Source organism: Trachypithecus francoisi, unplaced genomic scaffold (assembly GCF_009764315.1).
Source record: "Trachypithecus francoisi isolate TF-2019V2 unplaced genomic scaffold, Tfra_2.0 Lachesis_group1, whole genome shotgun sequence".
In the NCBI taxonomy this organism is placed as follows: domain Eukaryota; kingdom Metazoa; phylum Chordata; class Mammalia; order Primates; family Cercopithecidae; genus Trachypithecus; species Trachypithecus francoisi.
In genome coordinates this window covers 82,591,902-82,615,129 of record NW_022681454.1, presented here as the reverse complement: position 1 = coordinate 82,615,129, position 23,228 = coordinate 82,591,902, and the positions used below count along the sequence as shown (strand labels likewise).

Genomic DNA, 23,228 nt, shown 5'->3' with positions numbered 1-23,228 from the left:
CCCCAATGTCAGAATGAGTTTTTTAAAAGACAAATCACATCCATCACCTTCCTTCCCTCAAAATATCTGAGTAGTTTCCCATCAATTCAGAGTGAAGTCCTGCCTCTCACCAGGGCTTACTAGGCCTTACATGATTTGAGCCTACCTACCTCACCAATTTCCTGCTACATATCCTGCAATGTATTCTAGGCGACACTGATTTTCTTGACCTTCCTCAGAAAAGCCCTACTGCTTCTGCCTCAGGGTCTTTGCACTTGTTAGTCCTATCTTCTTATGCCTTAAATGTTCTTTCCCAGATCATAACAGAAACTACTTCATTTCAGTATCTCTTCAAAAATCACCTTCTCAGATGGACTATCATATGTAAAACAATTCCTTCTCCTTTAATCTTATCATCTTACTATTTTCACAACATTATCAGTAGGATAAATTATGTTATGTATAATTGGAAGACTAAAGGTTTGTTTCCTTCAATAGAATGAGTTCTAGAATGTCACGAACTTTGTCTCATTCATCACTGTATCCCTGATGTTTGTAACAGTGTTAATAAAATCATCTGTCTGTACAAACTGAAGTTCTCTAGTTCAATAGTTCACTTACCTTAAAAAATAAAATTCAACGTTCCACTTTACATTTAAATTTAACTTCCTATCTTTTTTACCTTATGATCATCCCAGGTTAATATCTGGAGAGGGGGGCTGTGTGAGTGGGCGAGTGTAAAGCTTTTTCTGATAGGCACTAGAACAGTTGATTTAATTAGTAGGTTATCAGATATAAATTATAAAATTAGCTTTGGCTCTTAATTCTTTGCCTGCTCAACATCTGACTATAATTCTAGATGCCCATTATCTTGCTCTAGCTATAGCAATCTATATTGACAATAAATCCTTGACAACTAGTAGCTGCTCAATAACTGCTGAAAGAATATAAGGAAATACCTGTGCATCTTCTCCTGGATCCCCTACAGTTTCTACAAGTCTGGAGAGAACATCAGAAAGTGTAGTTGCAGTCAGAGGCTGCTTTAGGGCCCTGAAAATCTGAAAGGATCTCCCAGCATAGTGTCGAGAAGAACAGGAAAGTGCTGTTTGCAGAGCAACTTCACTAAGATGATGTTCCAAATGAATTGCTTCTGTGAATGCGAAGGAAACAAGTATGTTGTTCTTGTTCTTTAGAATACTATCGGGGTTATAATCAGAAGTGAATCATTTTAAAGCTAGTAGCTAGCACACTACCTAGCAAACCAGACTGGCACTCACATTTTATAAGTCAATGCTTTTTCTTTGATTAAACTCCATTTGCATTTCAGATGACCCTTTAATCTTTACAGAAGCAATGCTTGAGACCAGGGTTTCTCAACCTTGGCACTACTAACCTTATAAGCCAGAAAATTCTTTGTTGGAAGGGCTGCCCTGAGCAGGGTATGATGTTTAGCAGTGTCTCTGGCCTCAACCCACCATATACCAGTAGTAACCCCTTGCTCCTAACCCATAATTGTGACATTGTCTCTAGACATTGCCAAATGTCCCCTAGTTGAGAACCACTGCTCTAGATATATACAATTTGACTATGATTTTCAGAATGTGTTAATTTTACATTACTGAAGACTGTACCAGCACAAAATTTTTTTAAGTTTCCCATTTCTATATATGTCCGTTTAATTTTTTTCGTAATACGCAATTGTATTGTAATTTTATGATGCCATCAAACACAAAACTAAGGAGCCCAGCATTTCATAGACAGCATTCTCATTTTTAAGTAACTTAATTTTTCTTCAGTGAAAACAGATCTGTTATCATTAAAAAATTAAAAAAGAAAACGTCTAAAACTTTTAGACGTATCACAATATCAACTATTAACTTTTTGTGAAGCATTATCAGAAACTGGCATCACATTAAAATGTCACTAACATTAAATATTATTTAAAATATTTCTTAAAAGATACCTGAGCTTGACTGCTTAAAAACAGAAACCACATGTTTCAAAAATGTAGTTAACTGTTCAGCACTCTTTATGCTAGGATTCTTGGCAGAAACATCCTCATGGTTCCAAAGGGGCCCTCTTTTTCTGAAAACAGAGAACAGATGTAATTTCCTTGGATTTTCACTTGTGATTAACAGTTGTACTCACACTTCCTAAATTACGCCTTCACAATTAGAAAGGATGGTAGTTGAATAAATAGGTCACAGTCTACTACTACTGCTTAGGCACATGAATATGTAATGATCTACAGCAAGGAGAGAAAGATCTCATTTCAGTGTCTACCATTACACCAGTCAAATTCTCTCAGAGGTAGTAGAAAAAGATGTCAACTTTTGCCAAGTGAGAAGCATATTGGTTACTGCTTATGTGTTCCAGGTCATAATATAATCTGTATTTACACTGTAATGCAAATAAAATAATTTGCTGGTGAAATGCAATGAGAATAATTTACTAGCTAAAACTACAGGGAAAGTTTAGGACAGAATAAGGTCCCCTTGATTCTTTCTTTAAAATGACTTTGTGTTCTTGGCCACCACCTCGGTTAAGCTCTTTATTAACATAGGCCCAAAGTGCCCTGAGAACCTGCTACGTACTGCTTCTGGTTCCTTCCACCTCTAATGCATCCTCCACACTGTTATGGGGCTGATTTTCTCCACATATTTATAAAATGCTGCCTCCCACTGTCCCCCCAGCTTAATGAGTTTCTATATAATCTACAACCTTATGGCCTGGGCTTCATGGCCCTTCAGTATGAACTCTCCCAAGCTTTCCAGAATTGTCTAGAACAACTCTTTTCTCTGCATTACAGTCAGAGTGGATTCCTCACCATTTCCAAACACACGGTTTTCTTGTGCTCCTGTGATTTTGTTCTTGCAATGGAATACCATGCCCTTTCTCCCACCTATATTCCTTCTCTACTTATTGCGCCTTGCAAAGAGTAGACCATAAATAAATATTTGATGATTGAATGATAATGTAGCTAATAAAAGTTAAATATATATTCAGATAATACTGCATTCTTTTTGGGCATAAAATAGCCAGATACGATTAAAGTCCTTCCGAGGTAATAACTGCACTGGCACAAAAGAAGAGTCTTTGATTGCATCCTAATTTTCAAAATACTGTGCAATACAAACCTGTGTATTTCACATCAATGGCATTTCAGAAAACAAAAATATGGCTCATAATACCTGACCAATGAAAGAATGACTTAACACATACACTGCTGGGATGCTAAGAGCTGCCAATGTTACCTTGAGGTAATGAATTCCATGAGGGTTTTGACTTTTCCATCCTGCTCCACTGAGATGTCAACCTCATTGAGGATAGTGGTGTGCAGATGTGAAATGGCAGCACTGTTATTTCCTAAGCTGATACTAGAAGAGGTAGAACTTGAGCTAAGCCCTGAGTCAGTCATAGGGGAGGGCTGGTAATCAGGTATAAAATCGTTAATGCCTGCTGAAAGAGAAAGATCGTCATGAATACCTAAAACATGAAAGAATCTCACAAAATACCTATAGAATTAAACTGTCATTCCTTATAGACTCTATGGGACACACGAGGAAATCTGTCAGTGCAAGGTGATATGAATCTGTGCTCCTGCTGATCCTCATAAACATCAAATTACAGCAAGTAAGTTTTGGGGCAAACATCGTTTCACAGCTTGAAAACTTAGCAATTTGGATGTACTGTGCAGTCCTCTGCCGCCATCTGCTGAAGAAACTTGCAAGTGGCAGTTTCCTAATATTTTGGCATATTTTGTCAACATTGCTTGTCAGTCACATTTCTACAACATGAACTGATTTTTAACTTTTTATGGAAAATTTTCTATAATTTTTGATCCATTTTCATTGCAGAAAGAATCATCTATCTGAAATACACATAGTGCATCAATTATTTTTAAAAAAACTGTTAAAAGGTTATTACTAATGCCCATATTTACAAATTGGTAAGAGAAGCCTTAAAAACAAACAAGCTATGGAATTTTGAAGAATGGTGCCTTAATATAAAAAGGCAGTAAACTTCATTCCATTTTTCTTTCAATCATAGTTTTAAAAGGCTAATAAGTTTCCTAATAACTGTTTCCTAACTATAGGATTTTAAACAAGTAACAGAGTTTTAACTAGCTTTAAAATTCATGACCCTGTATCTGATACTGTATGATTAGAACAAAAAAAGGTAGTTTTATTTCAATTTCAAAAAAAGTTTCCAGATCACCTGTCACTAGCCTGATGGTACTGATGAATGAAAGAAATAAGTTAGAGTTATAGGATACAGGAAAATATACCTTAAAAGTAAAAAAGAAAAATTAGCATTGACAATGAAATAAACCAAATTAAGTCTCATTAATTTGGACTTCACTACTTCAAAATGTATGTTTTTAATGCAGTAAATATAATCACGTGAATAACAAAATTTAAAATGCCTTACTTTATCAGTTTTCAGATCCTGCAAATAAGAGGAATCTAATACAAGCTCAACATCTTTTTTTGTAATTCGTCCTCAATATTAAGCACTGTTTCATTATGTCTTCAACTTCATATTCATAACTTAACTCTTGTGTGATAAAGATCCTTCAAGGTAATGCAGATTCAATTATTTCAGATTTGCTCCCTTCTTTTATTAGTAAATAATTTAAATGGTACTTAAAATAATACAACTACATTTTAAAAATGAGTAAATTTCAACTTTTATTCAGTTGACTTTCTCTAATGCAGGATTCCAAATTAATAAAGTATAATTCTACTTGCAAATTGTACTTTTAAAGCAAATACCTGTGAAATTACAATCTAAGTGTGCAACTTGTTTGACTGTAAGCACCCTGGGCTCATTAAACTCCTTGTTCCTGAGAAGGACAGAAGCAACAGTTCGGATGTTACTTTTGGGTCCCATTACTATTAATAAGTGCAGAAGAAGGCGTTTACAATGTTCATACACCTCAGGGTGGCAGTGGTCAAACCCTAAAAAGGACGGTAGAAAAACATTATCAATAAAGAGAAATAATGAGTATTCTTACTATCAAACTCACATTTTGAAGAAAAGGAGGGATTATATGAAAGATTTCAAGGAAGGTGACATATTATGTGGTTTTTTATTGTGCTAGAGTTCTTATATGCTTTTACAATAGCCTATTGTCTTACAGTACTAGGGAGACTCAAGATAAGTTAAATGTGTTTCATGTCTAAAATTTAGTGATCTCCTAAAAATTATTACTGTTACATAACACAAAAAATTCATGGAAATGAATTTTTTTAAAAGGCAGGCTTTTTTGTGTACTTAGCACGTAACAGAAAGTACATGATTAACTGAAGGAAGGATGTAACACACCAACAGTAAGTGTGCACATCAGGAAAATTTATAAGGAGATGGCTATTTGGACTTGCTTCAGGAAGCCAATCCTATAAGCATCAAATGTATTATAGATATGATAGATTCCTCATGTTTGCTACAGAAGGCATGATGGAGTTTCAGCTGTAATAATCAGGCTATCCAACAATCCAATTCTTTTGGGAAATACTTAGAACCTATTTCAACTTTTCATTCACTCTGAAAGTTTCCAATCCCCAGAGGTAAGTTAATTTGACTCTTGCCACAGCCACAGAATTTTTCCTCAGTACAGTATATATGTGTTTGTGTGTGGGCAGGTGAGGCCATAAGATAGGAATAGGAATGGGGGGAATAGACATGTTTGTTTGTGGTTAGAAGAGGTGCCACAAATAACTCCCCAAGAGACCAGAGGAATCATAATGAAAAGTGTCATGGAAATAACATAAAAATAACAGGAAACAGAAACATGTAAAAACTGTCATAAAACCATACTGCTTTTAAATTATCATAAAAATATAAAATGAGAGAATTAGAACCAAATATTTATTACCTATAAAAATTGCATGAAGAAGAAGATGCAGGTAGCTTCCCCATTCCACCTTTACACTATGATCAATGATCAGATCAGTCAAAAGGATCACTGCTATGTTACACCTACGACAAGTAAGAGTTTCATTAACGTTTTACTAGATCCTGGTAAACCTAGAGAGAATTTGGTACAAAATTACTTGAAGATTTTAATATCACATTTCATGGAAAAATACAACTTATCCAGGAAAAAGGAGGAAAAACAAATACAGCTGAAGAAAACGTTAACCATTAAGTTAAAGAGATGGAACAGAACATAAGGGCTAAGGGCTCCTTGAACTCAGGAGCCACATTTTCTTCATCTTTCAACCTTGAGACTTAGCACACTGCTTGCCACAGTAGGTGTTCAATATATGTTTGGTGCATTAATACATTTTGAAAGAATGCAGTAATTGCTCTATTGTGATTTTGCTAAGTAGAATTCAACTCAATGCAAAATAATAGTGCCTACCATAGGAAAGCCATATTTTTTAGATGTAGTAACTGGGTCCCAGAAAGGTCAAGTAACTATGCCAGACACCCAGAAAAGCAGCAGCAGAATTAGATTTAATAATATTAATTTTATAAAGTTAGAACTCTGAGTTTTTCAGATTTCTTAGAACACACTGATCTATGTTGCAGTATCTCCATAAAGAAGATTGCTTTTATTCTGTGTTGTCAGATAGCACAAAGAAAGCCGACAGTGTTCAGCAGCAACTTGGTGCATATGTAAAAGGAATGACGCTGTAGTCCACCTGTGAAGAGGTAATCCAGGTGATGACGTTTCAGGCACGTAATCCACCAGTGGTGACCAGCAGCCTCCAGCTGGTGGGAAGGGCAGTGGCTCTCCTTGGTTATGCTCCATCACTTTCAGTCGCCAATTAGAATAAAGTGGCATTGAATCACCTATCAAGATAAAATGATCTCATTTTCTACACCATCTAATTTCTGCCAATATAAGCAAACTCTAGTAAGATCCCGACTATTTATATAGTATTAGAAAGTGATAAAAAAAATTTCCCCCTATTTCAACATATGTTTGCTAGGAAAATCTAGGCACAAATATTATCAAATTAAGCAAACCAGGGAGAGGGAGAGAGAGAAAGATCAATTTAGGTTCCACCCTGTACATCAAAGCAAAACTATATTAGCACTTCATCGTGATTCCATCAGTGATGTTCAAGCCAGGAGATCACATTATTGGAGAAGCTGCCTTGTAACAAAGGGACTTCTGGTAAGTTAATTCAGTTCTAAATATCCTGAGATAGGGCCAACACAGCTCCATCTTGAAAGGAACTCTGCTCTACCACAGTGGGGCTGCGGGGTGCAATAAAAAATGTCAGGAAATGTGAATTCTGTGTGACGTGGGTAAGTCACTTAACCTCTCTGGACCTCAGTTCCATCATGTGCAAAATGAGGAGATTGGACCAGATCATCTTCAGTGTCCCTTCCCAGTCTGAAAGCCTGTGCTTCTATGACACCCTACCTTAACGTTATAGCGAAACTTGGGTAGATTATTCACTTTGCAATTGCCAAGGGACAATCTTTTTAGGAAAATGTGAATCCATGCAGAAGGAGCAATCCTGCTAAAAAAAATCAGCCTGTTTCCAGTATTTGTTCTATGATGCTTCCTGAGAACCAGTTCTTACGTTCCTTCTGATTTATCTATAGGAAACCTGTGCTTTAAAAAAATTTCACCCAATTACGTTGCTTCTTAAAATCAAGATGTTTCAGATTATGTTGGAACACCACTAGTGGCAGTTAAATACGCTTTTTAAAAACAATTTACTGAAAAAATATATATTTATTAACATTAATGTAATTAACAATACACCTCACCCTTATAGTTATATTAAAAACGTTTGGAATTTATTACTTTTTTCTTCTTCATAAGATCCTCCAGAGCTGCTACTGTATCGGGATTCTAGTCTGTGATGTTGCCGATTCAAATGACTGTTTAGTCCACTGTAAATGTCCAGGTGCACATAGCTATGGGAATGATCACTGAAGTTAGTCACAGTTGACGGTGCAATGGTATTTATACTTTATGTTTCACTTTCTATATTTAAAAAAGGAGGCCAGATGCCATGGTTCAAGCCTGTAATCCCAGCACTTTGGGAGGCCAAGGCAGGCAGATCATGAGGTCAGGAGATTGAGACGATCCTGGCTAACACGGTGAAAGCCCATCTCTACTAACATACAAAAAATTAGCCGAGTGTTGTGACGTGCGCCTGTAGTCCCAGCTACTCGGGAGGCTGAGGCAGGAGAATTGCTTGAACCTGGGAGGCAGAGGTTGAGCTGAGATTGCACCACTGCACTCCAGTCTGGCAACAGAGTGAGACTTCGTCTCAAAAAAAAAAAAAAAAAAAAGGACACAGTACACAAAATATTAACAAAAGTTTACTATGATATGTATTAATTTCCACCTTATAATCCAAAAGCTTAAACTTTTAATCAGCTATTTCTACCTAAAATAATATTCTGGCATATAAAACAGGTGGAGTAAATACCATTCATATAGGTCTAAAACTTTAAGCAATACAAAAAGTGACTTACCATATACCACCTATTTATATATTAGAGCATATAAAAAAATCTAGCAGGATAGCATCTTTAATGTTGAAACTCTCAATGTGGAAAGTTTCCAGCATCAAATTATATTTTTTTCACTTGAATTTTAATGCAACAACATCCACATTTCAATGCAGAAAATATCATTTATTCTGATGACAACCAGTATCTGTCAAACTGAACAGCTAATGAAGAACAAAGAAGTACTTACCTCTCTTCAATATTCTCTTTAATGGGCTTATTATCAGGATTGCCATCTGTGGGAGCTACCATTGTATTGCTACTGGAAGTAGTTCCTGTAATCAAAGACAAAGCAGTACTCGTGAATCTACAAACCTGGAATAACCCAATAAGAACAAAAGATCTCAAATTATAGATATCAAAACTTAACTAAAATGAGAGCAAAGTCATTTTAAAAAAGGAATGTACTCATAATTACCAAAAGGGAAAGGAGACAAGACGAACAAATTTTTGGATGCTAGAATACAAATGGACAATAAGGAATTAAGTGTTAAGAAGGCTGAATCCAAAGGTGGTGGTGGGGGAAAATCAAGAAGCTGCCATATTTATACTGCTGAACTTCCAAAAGGCTCAGGGACGAGTAGCATCAAGAACCTCCGGAAACAGGGGTAGAAGGTGGTGCTAAAAAATAGGAAACGTGGCTGAAAGTCGATCTATTTTAGAAGTAACTGGTTCCCCGGGGGCGGAGCAAGATGGCCGAATAGGAACAGCTCTAGTCTCCAACTCCCAGCGCGAGCGACACAGAAGACCGGTGATTTCTGCATTTTCAACTGAGGTACTGGGGTCATCTCACTAGGGAGTGCCAGACAATCGGTGCTGGTCAGCTGCTGCAGCCTGACCAGCGAGAGCTGAAGCAGGGCGAGGCATCGCCTCACCTGGAAGCGCAAGGGGGAAGGAAATCCGTTTTCCTAGCCAGGGGAACTGAGACACACAACACCTGGAAAATCAGGTAACTCCCACCCCAATACTGCGCTTTAAGGAAACAGGCACACCAGGAGAATATATCCCACACCTGGCCGGGAGGGGCCCACGCCCACGGAGCCTCCCTCACTGCTAACACAGCAGTCTGCCGCGATCTATCCACAAGGCAGCAGCGAGGCTGGGGGAGGGGCGCCCGCCATTGCTGAGGCTTAAGGAGGTAAACAAAGCCGCTGGGAAGCTCGAACTGGGTGGAGCTCACAGCAGCTCAAGGAAGCCTGCCTGTCTCTGTAGACTCCATCTCTGGGGACAGCGCACAGCTGAAGTCCAATAGGGGAAGCAGCGGGGGCCGGTGCATACGCGAACGACTCTGTCTGACAGCTTTGGGGAGAGCCGTGGATCTCCCAACCGGGAGGTTGAGATCTGAGAACGGACAGACTGCCTGCTCAGGTGGGTCCCTGACCCCTGAGTAGCCTAGCTGGGAGACATCCCCCACTAGGGGCAGTCTGACACCCCACCTCACAGGGTGGAGTCACCCCTGAGAGGAAACTTCCAAAGGAAGAATCAGACAGGTACACTCGCTGTTCAGCAATATTCTATCTTCAGCAACCTCTGCTGCTGATACCCAGGCAAACAGGGTCTGGAGTGGACCTCAAGCAATCTCCAACAGACCAACAGACAGTCCTTCTGACTGTCAGATGGAAAACTATCAAACAGGAAGGACACTTATACCAAAACCCCATCAGTACGTCACCATCATCAAAGACCAGAGACAGATAAAACCACAAAGATGGGGAAGAAGCAGGGCAGAAAAGCTGGAAATTCAAAAAATAAGAGCGCATCTCCCCCTGCAAAGGAGCGCAGCCCATCGCCAGCAACGGATCAAAGCTGGGCAGAGAATGACTTTGACAACATGAGAGAAGAAGGCTTCAGTCCATCAAACCTCTCAGAGCTAAAGGAGGAATTACGTACCCAGCGCAAAGAAACTAAAAAACTTGAAAAAAAGTGGAAGAATTGACAGCTAGACTAATAAATGCAGAGAAGATCATAAACGAAATGACAGAGATGAAAACCATGACACGAGAAATACGTGACAAATGCACAAGCTTCAGTAACAGACTCGATCAACTGGAAGAAAGAGTATCAGCGATTGAGGATCAAATGAATGAAATGAAGTGAGAAGAGAAACCAAAAGAAAAAAGAAGAAAAAGAAATGAACAAAGCCTGCAAGAAGTATGGGATAATGTAAAAAGAAATCTACGTCTGATTGGGGTGCCTGAAAGTGAGGGGGAAAATGGAATCAAGTTGGAAAACACTCTTCAGGATATCATCCAGGAGAACTTCCCCAACCTAGTAGGGCAGGCCAACATTCAAATTCAGGAAATACAGAGAACGCCACAAATATACTCCTCCAGAAGAGCAACTCCAAGACACATAATTGCCAGATTCACCAAAGTTGAAATGAAGGAAAAAATCTTAAGGGCAGCCAGAGAGAAAGGTCGGGTTACCCACAAAGGGAAGCCTATCAGACTAACAGCAGATCTCTCGGCAGAAACTCTACAAGCCAGAAGAGAGTGGGGGCCAATATTCAACGTTCTTAAAGAAAAGAATTTTAAACCCAGAATTTCATATCCAGCCAAACTAAGTTCATCAGTGAAGGAGAAATAAAATCCTTTACAGATAAGCAAATGCTTAGAGATTTTGTCACCACCAGGCCTGCCTTAGAGGACCCTGAAGGAAGCCCTAAACATGGAAAGGAACAACCGGTACCAGCCATTGCAAAAACATGCCAAAATGTAAAGACCATCGAGGCTAGGAAGAAACTGCATCAACTAATGAGCAAAATAACCAGTTAATATCATAATGACAGGATCAAGTTCACACATAACAATATTAACCTTAAATGTAAATGGACTAAATGCTCCAATTAAAAGACACAGACTGGCAAACTGGATAAAGAGTCAAGACCCATCAGTCTGCTGTATTCAGGAGACCCATCTCACATGCAGAGACATACATAGGCTCAAAATAAAGGGATGGAGGAAGATCTACCAAGCAAATGGAGAACAAAAAATAGCAGGGGTTGCAATCCTAGTCTCTGATAAAACAGACTTTAAACCATCAAAGATCAAAAGAGACAAAGAAGGCCATTACATAATGGTAAAGGGATCAATTCAACAGGAAGAGCTAACTCTCCTAAATATATATGCACCCAATACAGGAGCACCCAGATTCATAAAGGAGTCCTTAGAGACCTACAAAGAGACTTACACTCCCATACAATAATAATGGGAGACTTCAACACTCCACTGTCAACATTAGACAGATCAACGAGACAGAAAGTTAACAAGGATATCCAGGAATTGAACTCATCTCTGCACCAAGCGGACCTAATAGACATCTATAGAACTCTCCACCCCAAATCAACAGAATATACATTCTTCTCCGCACCACATTGCACTTATTCCAAAATTGACCACATAATTGGAAGTAAAGCACTCCTCAGCAAATGTAAAAGAACACAAATTATAAAAAACTGTCTCTCAGACCACAGTGCAATCAAACGAGAACTCAGGACTAAGAAACTCAATCAAAACCGCTCAACTACATGGAAACTGAACAACCTGCTCCTGAATGACTACTGGGTACATAACGAAATGAAAGCAGAAATAAAGATGTTCTTTGAAACCAATGAGAACAAAGATACAACATACCAGAATCTCTGGGACACATTTAAAGCAGTATGTAGAGGGAAATTTATAGCACTAAATGCCCACAAGAGAAAGCAGGAAAGATCTAAAATTGACACTCTAACATCACAATTAAAAGAACTAGAGAGGCAAGAGCAAACACATTCAAAAGCTAGCAGAAGGCAAGAAATAACTAAGATCAGAGCAGAACTGAAGGAGATAGAGACACAAAAAACCCTCCAAAAAATCAATGAATCCAGGAGTTGGTTTTTTGAAAAGATCAACAAAACTGACAGACCGCTAGCAAGACTAATAAAGAAGAAAAGAGAGAGGAATCAAATAGACGCAATAAAAAATGATAAAGGGGATATCACCACTGACCCCACAGAAATACAAACAACCATCAGAGAATACTATAAATGCCTCTACGCAAATCAACTAGAAAATCTAGAAGAAATGGATAATTTCCTGGACACTTACACTCTCCCAAGACTAAACCAGGAAGAAGTTGAATCCCTGAATAGACCAATAGCAGGCTCTGAAATGGAGGCAACAATTAATAGCCTACCCACCAAAAAAAGTCCAGGACCAGATGGATTCACAGCTGAATTCTACCAGAGGTACAAGGAGGAGCTGGTACCATTCCTTCTGAAACGATTCCAATCAATAGAAAAAGAGGGAATCCTCCCTAACTCTTTTTATGAGGCCAACATCATCCTGATACCAAAGCCTGGCAGAGACACAACAAAAAACGAGAATTTTAGACCAATATCCCTGATGAACATCAATGCAAAAATCCTCAATAAAATACTGGCAAACCGGATTCAGCAGCACATCAAGAAGCTTATCCACCATGATCAAGTGGGCTTCATCCCTGGGATGCAAGGCTGGTTCAACATTCGCAAATCAATAAACGTCATCCAGCATATAAACAGAACCAAAGACAAGAACCACATGATTATCTCAATAGATGCAGAAAAGGCTTTTGACAAAATTCAACAGCCCTTTATGCTAAAAACGCTCAATAAATTCGGTATTGATGGAACGTACCTCAAAATAATAAGAGCTATTTATGACAAACCCACAGCTAATATCATACTGAATGGGCAAAAACTGCAAAAATTCCCTTTGAAAACTGGCACAAGACAGGGATGCCCTCTCTCACCACTCCTATTCAACATAGTGTTGGAAGTTCCGGCTAGGGCAATCAGGCAAGAGAAAGAAATCAAGGGTATCCAGTTAGGAAAAGAAGAAGTCTAATTGTCCCTGTTTGCAGATGACATGATTGTATATTTAGAAAACCCCATCGTCTCAGCCCAAAATCTCCTTAAGCTGATAAGCAACTTCAGCAAAGTCTCAGGATACAAAATTAATGTGCAAAAATCACAAGCATTCTTATACACCAGTAACAGACAAGCAGAGAGCCAAATCAGGAATGAACTTCCATTCACAATTGCTTCAAAGAGAATAAAATACCGAGGAATCCAGCTTACAAGGGATGTAAAGGACCTCTTCAAGGAGAACTACAAACCACTGCTCAGTGAAATCAAAGAGGACACAAACAAATGGAAGAACATACCATGCTCATGGATAGGAAGAATCAATATCGTGAAAATGGCCATACTGCCCAAGGTGATTTATAGATTCAATGCCATCCCCATCAAGCTACCAATGACTTTGTTCACAGAATTGGAAAAAATGGCTTTAAAGTTCATATGGAACCAAAAAAGAGCCCGCATTGCCAAGACAATCCTAAGTCAAAAGGACAAAGCTGGAGGCGTCACGCTACCTGACTTCAAACTATACTACAAGGTTACAGTAACCAAAACAGCACGGTACTGGTACCACAACAGAGATATAGACCAATGGAACAGAACAGAGTCCTCAGAAATAATACCACACATCTACAGCCATCTGATCTTTGACAAACCTGACAAAAACAAGAAATGGGGAAAGGATTCCCTATTTAATAAATGGTGCTGGGAAAATTGGCTAGCCATAAGTAGAAAGCTGAAACTGGATCCTTTCCTTACTCCTTATACGAAGATTAGTTCAAGATGGATTAGAGACTTAAATGTTAGACCTAATACCATAAAAACCCTAGAAGAAAATCTAGGTAGTACCATTCAGGACATAGGCATGGGCAAGGACTTCATGTCTAAAACACCAAAAGCAACAGCAGCAAAAGCCAAAATCGACAAATGGGATCTAATTAAACTAAAGAGCTTCTGCACAGCAAAAGAAACTACCATCAGAGTGAACAGGCAACCTACAGAATGGGAGAAAATTTTTGCAATCTACTCATCTGACAAAGGGCTAATATCCAGAATCTACAAAGAACTCAAACAAATATACAAGAAAAAAACAAACAACCCCATCAAAAAGTGGGCAAAGGATATGAACAGACATTTCTCAAAAGAAGACATTCATACAGCCGACACATGAAAAAATGCTCATCATCACTCGCCATCAGAGAAATGCAAATCAAAACCACAATGAGATACCATCTCACACCAGTTAGAATGGCAATCATTAAGAAGTCAGGAAACAACAGGTGTTGGAGAGGATGTGGAGAAATAGGAACACTTTTACACTGTTGGTGGGATTATAAACTAGTTCAACCATTATGGAAAACAGTATGGCAATTCCTCAAGGATCTAGAACTAGATGTACCATATGACCCAGCCATCCGACTACTGGGTATATACCCAAAGGATTATAAATTACTCTACTACAAAGACACATGCACACGTATGTTTATTGCGGCACTATTCACAATAGCAAAGACTTGGAATCAACCCAAATGTCCATCTGTGACAGACTGGATTAAGAAAATGTGGCACATATACACCATGGAATACTATGCAGCCATCAAAAAGGATGAGTTTGCATCCTTTGTAGTGACATGGATGCAGCTGAAAACCATCATTCTTAGCAAACTATCACAAGAACAGAAAACCAAACACCGCATGTTCTCACTCATAGGTGGGAACTGAACAATGAGATCACTTGGACTCGGGAAGGGGAACATCACACACTGGGGCCTATCATGGGGAGCAGGGAGGAGGGAGGGATTGCATTGGTGAGTTATACATGATATAAATGATGACTTGATGGGTGCTAACGAGTTGATGGGTGCAGCACACCAACATGGCATAAGTATACATATGTAACAAACCTGCACGTTATGCACATGTACCCTAGAACTTAAAGTATAATAAAAAATAAAAAAAATAAAAAAAAAAAAAGAAGTAACGGGTTCCCCAATCTACTTTCTTGCGTCTTGCAGCTGGGTGGCTGTCTTTCCCTACTTCTAGAAGTCTTTTCTGATGAAAATCAGAAGATTCCTGAACTAGGGCATGCCACATACTCCTGAAAGAGGAGGCACCTTACAAAGAACAGGGGCATTAAATGAAATGAAAATGTACAGGCTAAAATTTGAGACTGCACCCCCAGCTACATCCTTCTCACCCCACTGGGCTTCCAGAAAGTTTGAAGACTGTGTATATGTGTGTGTATAAATATATACAATCCAAAGGGGTGTGTGTATATATGTTCACAGACACACCCTCTGTTGGCAAATGACTAGAAAGAGTTTTCTCTGGGGAATCTGATAAATCTAGGAGAAAATACCTACAGACGTTGGCTTCACTGAAATCACGGTACAACAAAGGACATAGTCAACAAGTTCCATATATCCTTATAGAACTTATTTTTTTTTTTTTTAATATTCTACTCTTTATGAAAAGACAGATCTAGAATTGGTAGGCTTTTGAGAAAAGTTTTATCAAGACAAAACAGCAATGTAGAGAAAATGAAGACTTCTGCTGGGAGAAGAAAACTTTGTAACTGTATTAGATACGAAACAACACGCCAACCATGAAACAAGAATAGGATGCTACTTTAAAAAATTATAATTAAATGAAACTTTGGAATTAAAAACATTCTAGCAGATATGAAAAATTCAATAGAAGCATTATTAGACATCTCCTAGAAAACAAAACAAAAGGACTATGTGATGAAAATGGATGGTAAAAAATAAATTATATAGAGATAATTTAAAATATTTCTAGTTTTACAATGTTATTAGCATGCTGAAAACATTTAAACCGAGTAACAAAGAGTTTAACAGAAATATCATCTACAATAGCCTTTTTACTATTTTGAATTTCATTGGAGGTTCTTCTATTAGGAACATAGTTTCTTCAAACTCAAAATATTATAATAATTTTAATATATGCACATACATATAAGTATATATATATACACACACATACTCAGTTGATTGGATATGATGTATAATATATACCCAAATAATTATAATGTGAAATTACACAAATAATTTCAACACATAAGCATTTTCTAAATTTAACATGGTAATTATACCTATTAAAAAATGCATGTGTTGGCTGGGCGCAGTGGCTCACGCCTGTAACCCCAGCACTTTGGGAGGCCAAAGGGGGTGGATCATGAGGTCAAGAGATTGAGATCATCCTGGCCAACATGGTGAAACCCCATCTTGACTAAAAATACAAAAATTAGCTGGACATGGTGGCGCACACCTGTAATCCCAGCTACTTGGGAAGCTAAGGCAGGAGAATCACTTGAACCCGGGAGATGGAGGGTGCAGTGAGCTGAGATCACGCCACTGCACTCCAGCCTGGTGACAAAGCAAGACTCTGTCTCAAAAAAAAGAAAAAAAAAGAAAAAAAAGGTATGTGTTATGTAGGGAATAAATTTATATTAAATCTCTGAATAAGTATGTAAATATTGCTTTTCTGTATATTAATACTTACATTGTCGAATTGCTTTCTCATGAGGATTTACAAAGTCTTACCAAATTAATTACTATACATGACTCACATTTGCTTTTGTTTTCTCAACAATAATATTTAAAGACACAATAAACTCTTGTTTAACAATTATGTTAAGCTTATCTTTCAATACTGAGGAAGATGTGTTTTTTTCAATAAATTTTATTGCATATATCTGAGATTCGTAACAAGATGTTATGGGACACAGAGATCCTAAAATGGTTACCATAGTGAAGCAGATGAAGATGCCTATCATCTCACACAGCAGTTTTAACAAATTTCTCACCTGAGGTGACAGAAGGGATTTTATAGCTGGAAGTGATGCGATAATACGGGGGATTATCCATGTGAGTGACCCCTGAACTGACAGGATCGGTCAGCTGAAGCTCACTCACCAGCTCTTCTAGTAACTGCATTGTTTTATCTCTACCTAAATATACAATGACCTTCTTTACCTGTCACAAAAGAAATCATTCAGAAAAGAAAAAGCAAAGTTTTTATCTCATTAATTTCTCCTGAGACAAATTTTATCAGAGTAAGTTCAACTTTAAGTGCTAGATGAATAAACACAATCTAAATCAAAACTGGCACTGATCAACAATAAGACATTAATCAGCTTTATCAATACTGTCCTCCCTCTAACTCTCAACATTAGATATAATTAGGATGAATTGAACATGTTTAGTGGTTTAGTGGTTTCCACTTTATGCACTTTCTTTACTTTTTTGCTTTTTTTTTTTTTTAAAAGCAAAAAAAAAAAAAATACTTTTCTGTAAAAATTTCTCTTTTAATCGAAACACTTCCAGGTAATAACATCCTAAGATTTTCCTCTGATTTTTAGTTAGCTTCCAAACCCAGGGTTTATCTTTTATTCTGCCTTCCCCATTCCCTATAGTCAAACAGAGTAGTCATTAAGAGCAAGGAACTAGAACTAAACTAGAACTCAAACTACATTGCCTGGTTTGGAATGTGGATATACCACTTACTAACTCTATCACTGAGTTGAAGCTATACTTCATATAGCTGTTAGGAAGATTAAATGAGTTAAGGTTTACAGTGCACTTTAGAAATGGCTAGTAACACAGTATAAGTAAGTAGAAAAACTTTTCAGTAGTATATATTATACATATGTTTTAGTAATGTATATTACTGAAATAACTTCATAACTGATCAGCCTATCTCTTTTTCTCCCTACTTTAATCCTTACTACTCAAAATGTGATCCTAGCAAGACAGGCATCATCATCTGGAGTTTGTTAGAAATAGAAAATCTTAGGCCCACCCCAACTCCAGAATCAGAATGATTCATATTTTTACAGACATATGAAAAGCCCTGCTTTATATGACCCCTGGATTAATCTTAAAACATGATTTATTATATTCCAACCAAATTCCTTTTTTTTTTTTTTTTGGAGATGGAGTCTCACTCTGTCGCCCAGACTAGAGTACAATGGGGTGATCTTGGCTCACTGCAACCTCTGTCGCCCTGGTTCAAGCAATTCTCCCTGCCTCAGCCTCTCAAGTAGCTGGCATTACAGGTGCCTGCTGCCACACCCGGCTAATTTTTGTGGTTTTAGTAGAGATGGGTTTTGTCATCTTGGCCAGGCTAGTCTCGAACTCCTGACCTCAGGTGATCCTCCTGCCTCGGCCTCCCAAAGTGCTGGGATTACAGGTGTAAGCCACAGCACCCGGCCAAAACTCTTATTATGGTTACCCAATGATATCCTTCTATGTATGGCTCTTTACTCCATCCAATGGGCACTACTTGCTAATTCTCTCTGCTTTCAGGTTCGATCTCCTCTGAGCATACTGTGTGCGTTCCTGCCTCTGTGGCTTCCTTCTGCTGGACTGGGGATCTCCGAGTTGACACTCCCAACCCTAATCCTTTCAAGTCTTCAAGCCCCATCCCCCACCTTAACTCTACTCCTTTCTCCAAGAAGCTTTTACTGACTTCACAATCAGATCTGGGTTGGAATTCTAGAACTATTAAGTGACAGAGTGAGAGCTTGAGGAAATTGCCATTCTCTCTGCCTTGTTTTTTCATCTGTAAAACTGCAGTGATCTCACCAAACTCATAGATTTATTCTGAGAAATAAATAATGTAGATGAAGTGCTTTTACCATGCCTAAAATAAGCACCCATAAGCGCTTAAAAAATAATAACCAATAAATTATTATTATTGACATTAAAAAATGGGTCCTTTTAAATTCCTGGAAAATGGCTATTCCCCAAATTTCCATTTGGCCTCTTAAAAGTATAATCTCATGCTTTTTCTGGTTCCAGCTCTAACTCCCCCATTCATTCATCCAATTAATGGGCATCTTCTATGTGCCAGGCACTACTAAATGGGAACTTAGCAGTGAATCAAATAGACAAAAACTACCATTCTTAAGGAGCTTACAATCTACTGGTTGATGCAAAACTAATGAGGTAAATAGGTAAAATATATCATGTGTTTGGTGATGATTAAGTGCCAGAAAGATCAATGAAGCAGGGAAAGGAAATGGAGTGTGTGTGTGGAGGTGGGGCATTTGCAGTTCTACACAGGATGGGCAGCAGAAGTCCCAGTGGGCACTGACACCTGAAGGAGGACCTAAAAGAGACGAGGAGTGAGTAACGTGGCTAACTGGGGAAAGAGAAGGCAAGTGAGTGTGAGGGCACCGAGGAGGGAATGCCTGGTGAGAGAGCTAGAAGCAAAGGGGGGCCAGTACAGCTGAAGGGTGGGAGCACCAGAGAGAATATAGGAGACACAGCCAGAGAGGTGACGTGGGGTAACGTCTTGTACTATACACCTACAGTTCTCTAAGCACTTCTCAAAGGCACTACGCCTGTGGTACACCTTGGCAATGATGCTTTCAGTGACCAAGTGAACTTGGGGAATGCTGGGTAAAGCAAAGCTATTAAGTGGTTTGTTTAAAATAGAATCTGTAGAAATTTTATTTATTTATTTATTTTATTTTATTTTGTGACGGAGTCTCGCTCTGTCGCCCAGGCTGGAGTGCAGTGGCCGGATCTCAGCTCACTGCAACCTCTGCCTCCTGGGCTCACGCAATTCTCCTGTCTCAGCCTCCTAAGTAGCTGGGATTACAGGCATGAGCCACCACACCTGGCTAATTTTTTGATTTTTAGTAGAGATGGGGTTTTACCATGTTGGCCAGGCTGGTCTCTGACTCCTGATCTCAGGTGATCTGCCCGCCTCAGCCTCCCAAACTGCTAGGACTAAAGGCATGAGCCACCGTGCCTGGCCTGTAAGAACTTTTAGATAACGTTCTGTAGAACTAGTCTTCCGTTGACCACACTTTTGGGGGATGCTGCCACGGGATGGATATCTACATCTGCACCTAAAAAGACGTGTGCACGTGTGTCCATTTAACCCTCACGTTTGACAGTTTCATATCAAACGTGTCCTCTTGACTTGGGCAGATCTGGATGTTGCTTTCTCCCCTGGAAGGCAAAGATGTTACCTTCTTCGTTTCATATCTCTTACCATGCTTTCCCTTGCTTCCAGCAGCCTGAAGGGCAATCCTATAGGCACTGAGCTCTCACTCACCATCCTGTTCTCATATCTAAATGCCAGCTCTGCCTAGCAGAAACTAGAAACATCCTCAATGTGTGTTTTCAGCTTCAATATCACTTTCTCTCAAGTGTCATCTTGAATCCTTCCAGACAGCTGTGGTTCCTAAGTTTTACTCTCAGAACTCTGCAAATTTTTTATAGCTTTTATCACACTATACTTTATTAACTTACTGATTTATTCATTAAATAAATCAGATGTAGGTCCAACAAATAAATTCTGTATTACCCATCAGATTGTAATGCCCAGAAGAGCACCTGGTCTGTCATAATGATGGAAAACATTTGCTGACTGAATCAGTGAATAAATCCATGTGCTATTTTCCTGACTGTCTTCATCCTGGCCCTTGCCTTGCCTCTCCTGGGCAACTGCTGCCCATCCTCTGACATCATAAGATACTAGTAAATATATATATATATATTTTAAAGTTAAATGAACTTGAATACATACGTAAGGCAAGAGGCTTGGTTCGCTATTCACCCCACAAATGCTGATCAAAAAGTGCAAAATTATTTTCAGGTTTTTGGGCCAGCCATCTGCAAGTGTGGTCCACACGTTCTCCACCTCTGACCAGGCCAGTTCATCGCCATACTAGATGCAATACGCACAAAAGATACTTCAGTCATGACTGCCTATTATAAAAACCAAACTTGTCATACCATGAAATATTAAAAAATAATGTTTTCCACAGATAGCTTTAATTGTTTCCACACTTTACAGAAACAATAATTTCTTTCAACAAATCTAAATATAAATATCATTAATCATATATGGTTTTAGTAAAAAAAAATTCATATATCATCAGTCTTTTTTAAAGAAAGAAATTTATAATGCATTTTGCTTGGTTATCACAGGATTATGGAGCCTCTTCATCTCTTTCTAACCACATCTACTTACTCAATACTTCTGTGCAGCAATTATAAATACAAAACTCATTTTACCTTTGCTGTCATATACATCAGATTGTTCAAAACCATTGCAGTGGCTTGTGGAGATCCCCATCCTTCTCCCCGTAACCAGCGCCTACTAGTCACCATAAGTTCTCGGTCTTTCAAGGAATCATCTTCATCTTCATCATGTCGCCTTGCTGTGGGGAGAGGTTTTAAGTCCACCAGCTCGATGTTGTTCATCCATGGTAGCAGGTAGTGCAGCATCACCTGCCGTCCAGCAGGGTGAGCTGTCTGGATTCTCTGGCTTATCTCTGAAATTGAAAACAAGTCAAAGAGAACTGATGTAATTTCGGCTTCCTCTGACCGGTAATTAATTCCAACAGATTTCAGAAGCTGGATTTTATTCATTTTACTCATTACACTTAACAATTATAAGTACTGTTTTTTCTTTTATTAACTTTCACCTCAATGACATCATAATATTAACAGCTAACATAAATCAGAAGACGGAGAGAGGGAGAGGGAGAAGGAGAGGGAGGGAGAAAGGGGAGAGGGAGAGAGGGAGAGAGAGAGAGACTGTGTCTCAAAAAGAAAAAAAAAGAAAAAAGGGACAGAAGGTAAGAATCTACCAAAAGAGACAGAAAAGAAATACTCAATGGTAGAAGAAAAAGCAAGAAATACTAAGTTTTTGGAAATTAAGCGAGGTTAGAGCTTAAAAAAATATAAGATGGCTAACACCAATTGCTGTGGAAAGTAGCAAACAGACTGAAGACTATTAGCCAGTGACTAGACTGAGCAGTTGGAAGGTAACCCAGTGAGGCTACAGAAAGGAACTTGACACTAGTGGACTGTAAAGGCCATCTGTGAAGATCTAAGGCATGCATGAAGACTGACAATACGGAATAGTGAGTGTATATACTCAAGGCAAGGCATAGGGGTGAGGAAGGGGTTAGGAGCAGGTGTGAAGGAGGGAAAGGATGTGAGGAGCAAGAATGGGAAGGGCCTCAGAGCTGACAACATCTGAAGACCACTGCATTGAATCTGGAGAAAGAAAGGATCAGGACCCTCCAATTTTAAAGTGGCAAAGTTTATGCTGATATCTGTATCTGTGCAGTAAAATTCTGAATGAATATTGTGTTTGTCTTGCCCTAGAAACAGTGAAAGTGAAAATGTAGGTTAGCTATGGAATTTGTCAGGTTGAGAGGCTATGTTTTGGTTTAGAATGAACTACCTTAAGCAAAGGAGTTAAAATTAGCTGATGCTAAGGACAAGAGTGTCTGAAGATAGAACTGAAGGAAGAATGACAAGGTGGTGGTGGTGGAGGCATGGGCACGGTCGACACCTGTACCAGCCGACATCCTAGGCGATGACATGGCATTCTAAAGAGTTACATGATCTCTGAGACCTATAGCTGGACTCCCCTGCTTTCTGTGCAGAAGCCTCTAGCAGCAGCTCAGCAGCCACAAAATCTGTATTCATGGTGGCTGCTATTTTGTGTTGATGACCACTCATATCCATCTTGGAAGGGCTGTCAGGGATGTGGGGGTTGGAAAAAAGGAAGGGGCATAATTGCTACCAACTACCAGGGCAAACCAAACAGGTCTACTGCTTTCAAGAACTAAATGTTAGGAGAATTTAAGTTGTTGTTGTTGCTTTTTTCTCCCACTCAGGTAAATTAGGGAGGGAAATAAACTATTTCTATTGCTAAAATAGGTGCTATGCAAAGATCCCAAGCAGACTAAGGCCACTAACTCTTGAGTCCAAATGAAAGAAAGGACCCACAGCAGAACTCCACAATCTCCCAGATCCTAGTGTTGGTGCATGTCCAGTATTTACACTGGAACAAGATCTTAATGTAGGTGACAGGCAACATGTGG

At 38.8% G+C, this 23,228-nt stretch overlaps 1 protein-coding gene across 8 annotated transcripts in view; it reads right to left on the bottom strand.

Moving 5' to 3' along the window:
- Positions 1-23,228, bottom strand: part of FRYL (FRY like transcription coactivator) — a 297,483-nt gene that overhangs the window by 50,539 nt on the left and 223,716 nt on the right. For 7 of the 8 annotated variants that reach the window (XM_033214725.1, XM_033214724.1, XM_033214728.1 and 4 more), the window contains 11 exons: positions 21,403-21,662; positions 20,912-21,052; positions 17,175-17,343; positions 8,657-8,741; positions 7,751-7,863; positions 6,630-6,780; positions 5,858-5,961; positions 4,755-4,940; positions 3,234-3,438; positions 1,943-2,064; positions 939-1,129 (listed from right to left, as the gene is read on the bottom strand). In XM_033214725.1, coding sequence (XP_033070616.1) covers positions 939-1,129; positions 1,943-2,064; positions 3,234-3,438; positions 4,755-4,940; positions 5,858-5,961; positions 6,630-6,780; positions 7,751-7,863; positions 8,657-8,741; positions 17,175-17,343; positions 20,912-21,052; positions 21,403-21,662 — 1,727 coding nt within the window. The remainder of the gene's footprint in view (positions 1-938; positions 1,130-1,942; positions 2,065-3,233; positions 3,439-4,754; positions 4,941-5,857; positions 5,962-6,629; positions 6,781-7,750; positions 7,864-8,656; positions 8,742-17,174; positions 17,344-20,911; positions 21,053-21,402; positions 21,663-23,228) is intronic. The other variant, XM_033214727.1, reaches the window with a different exon arrangement.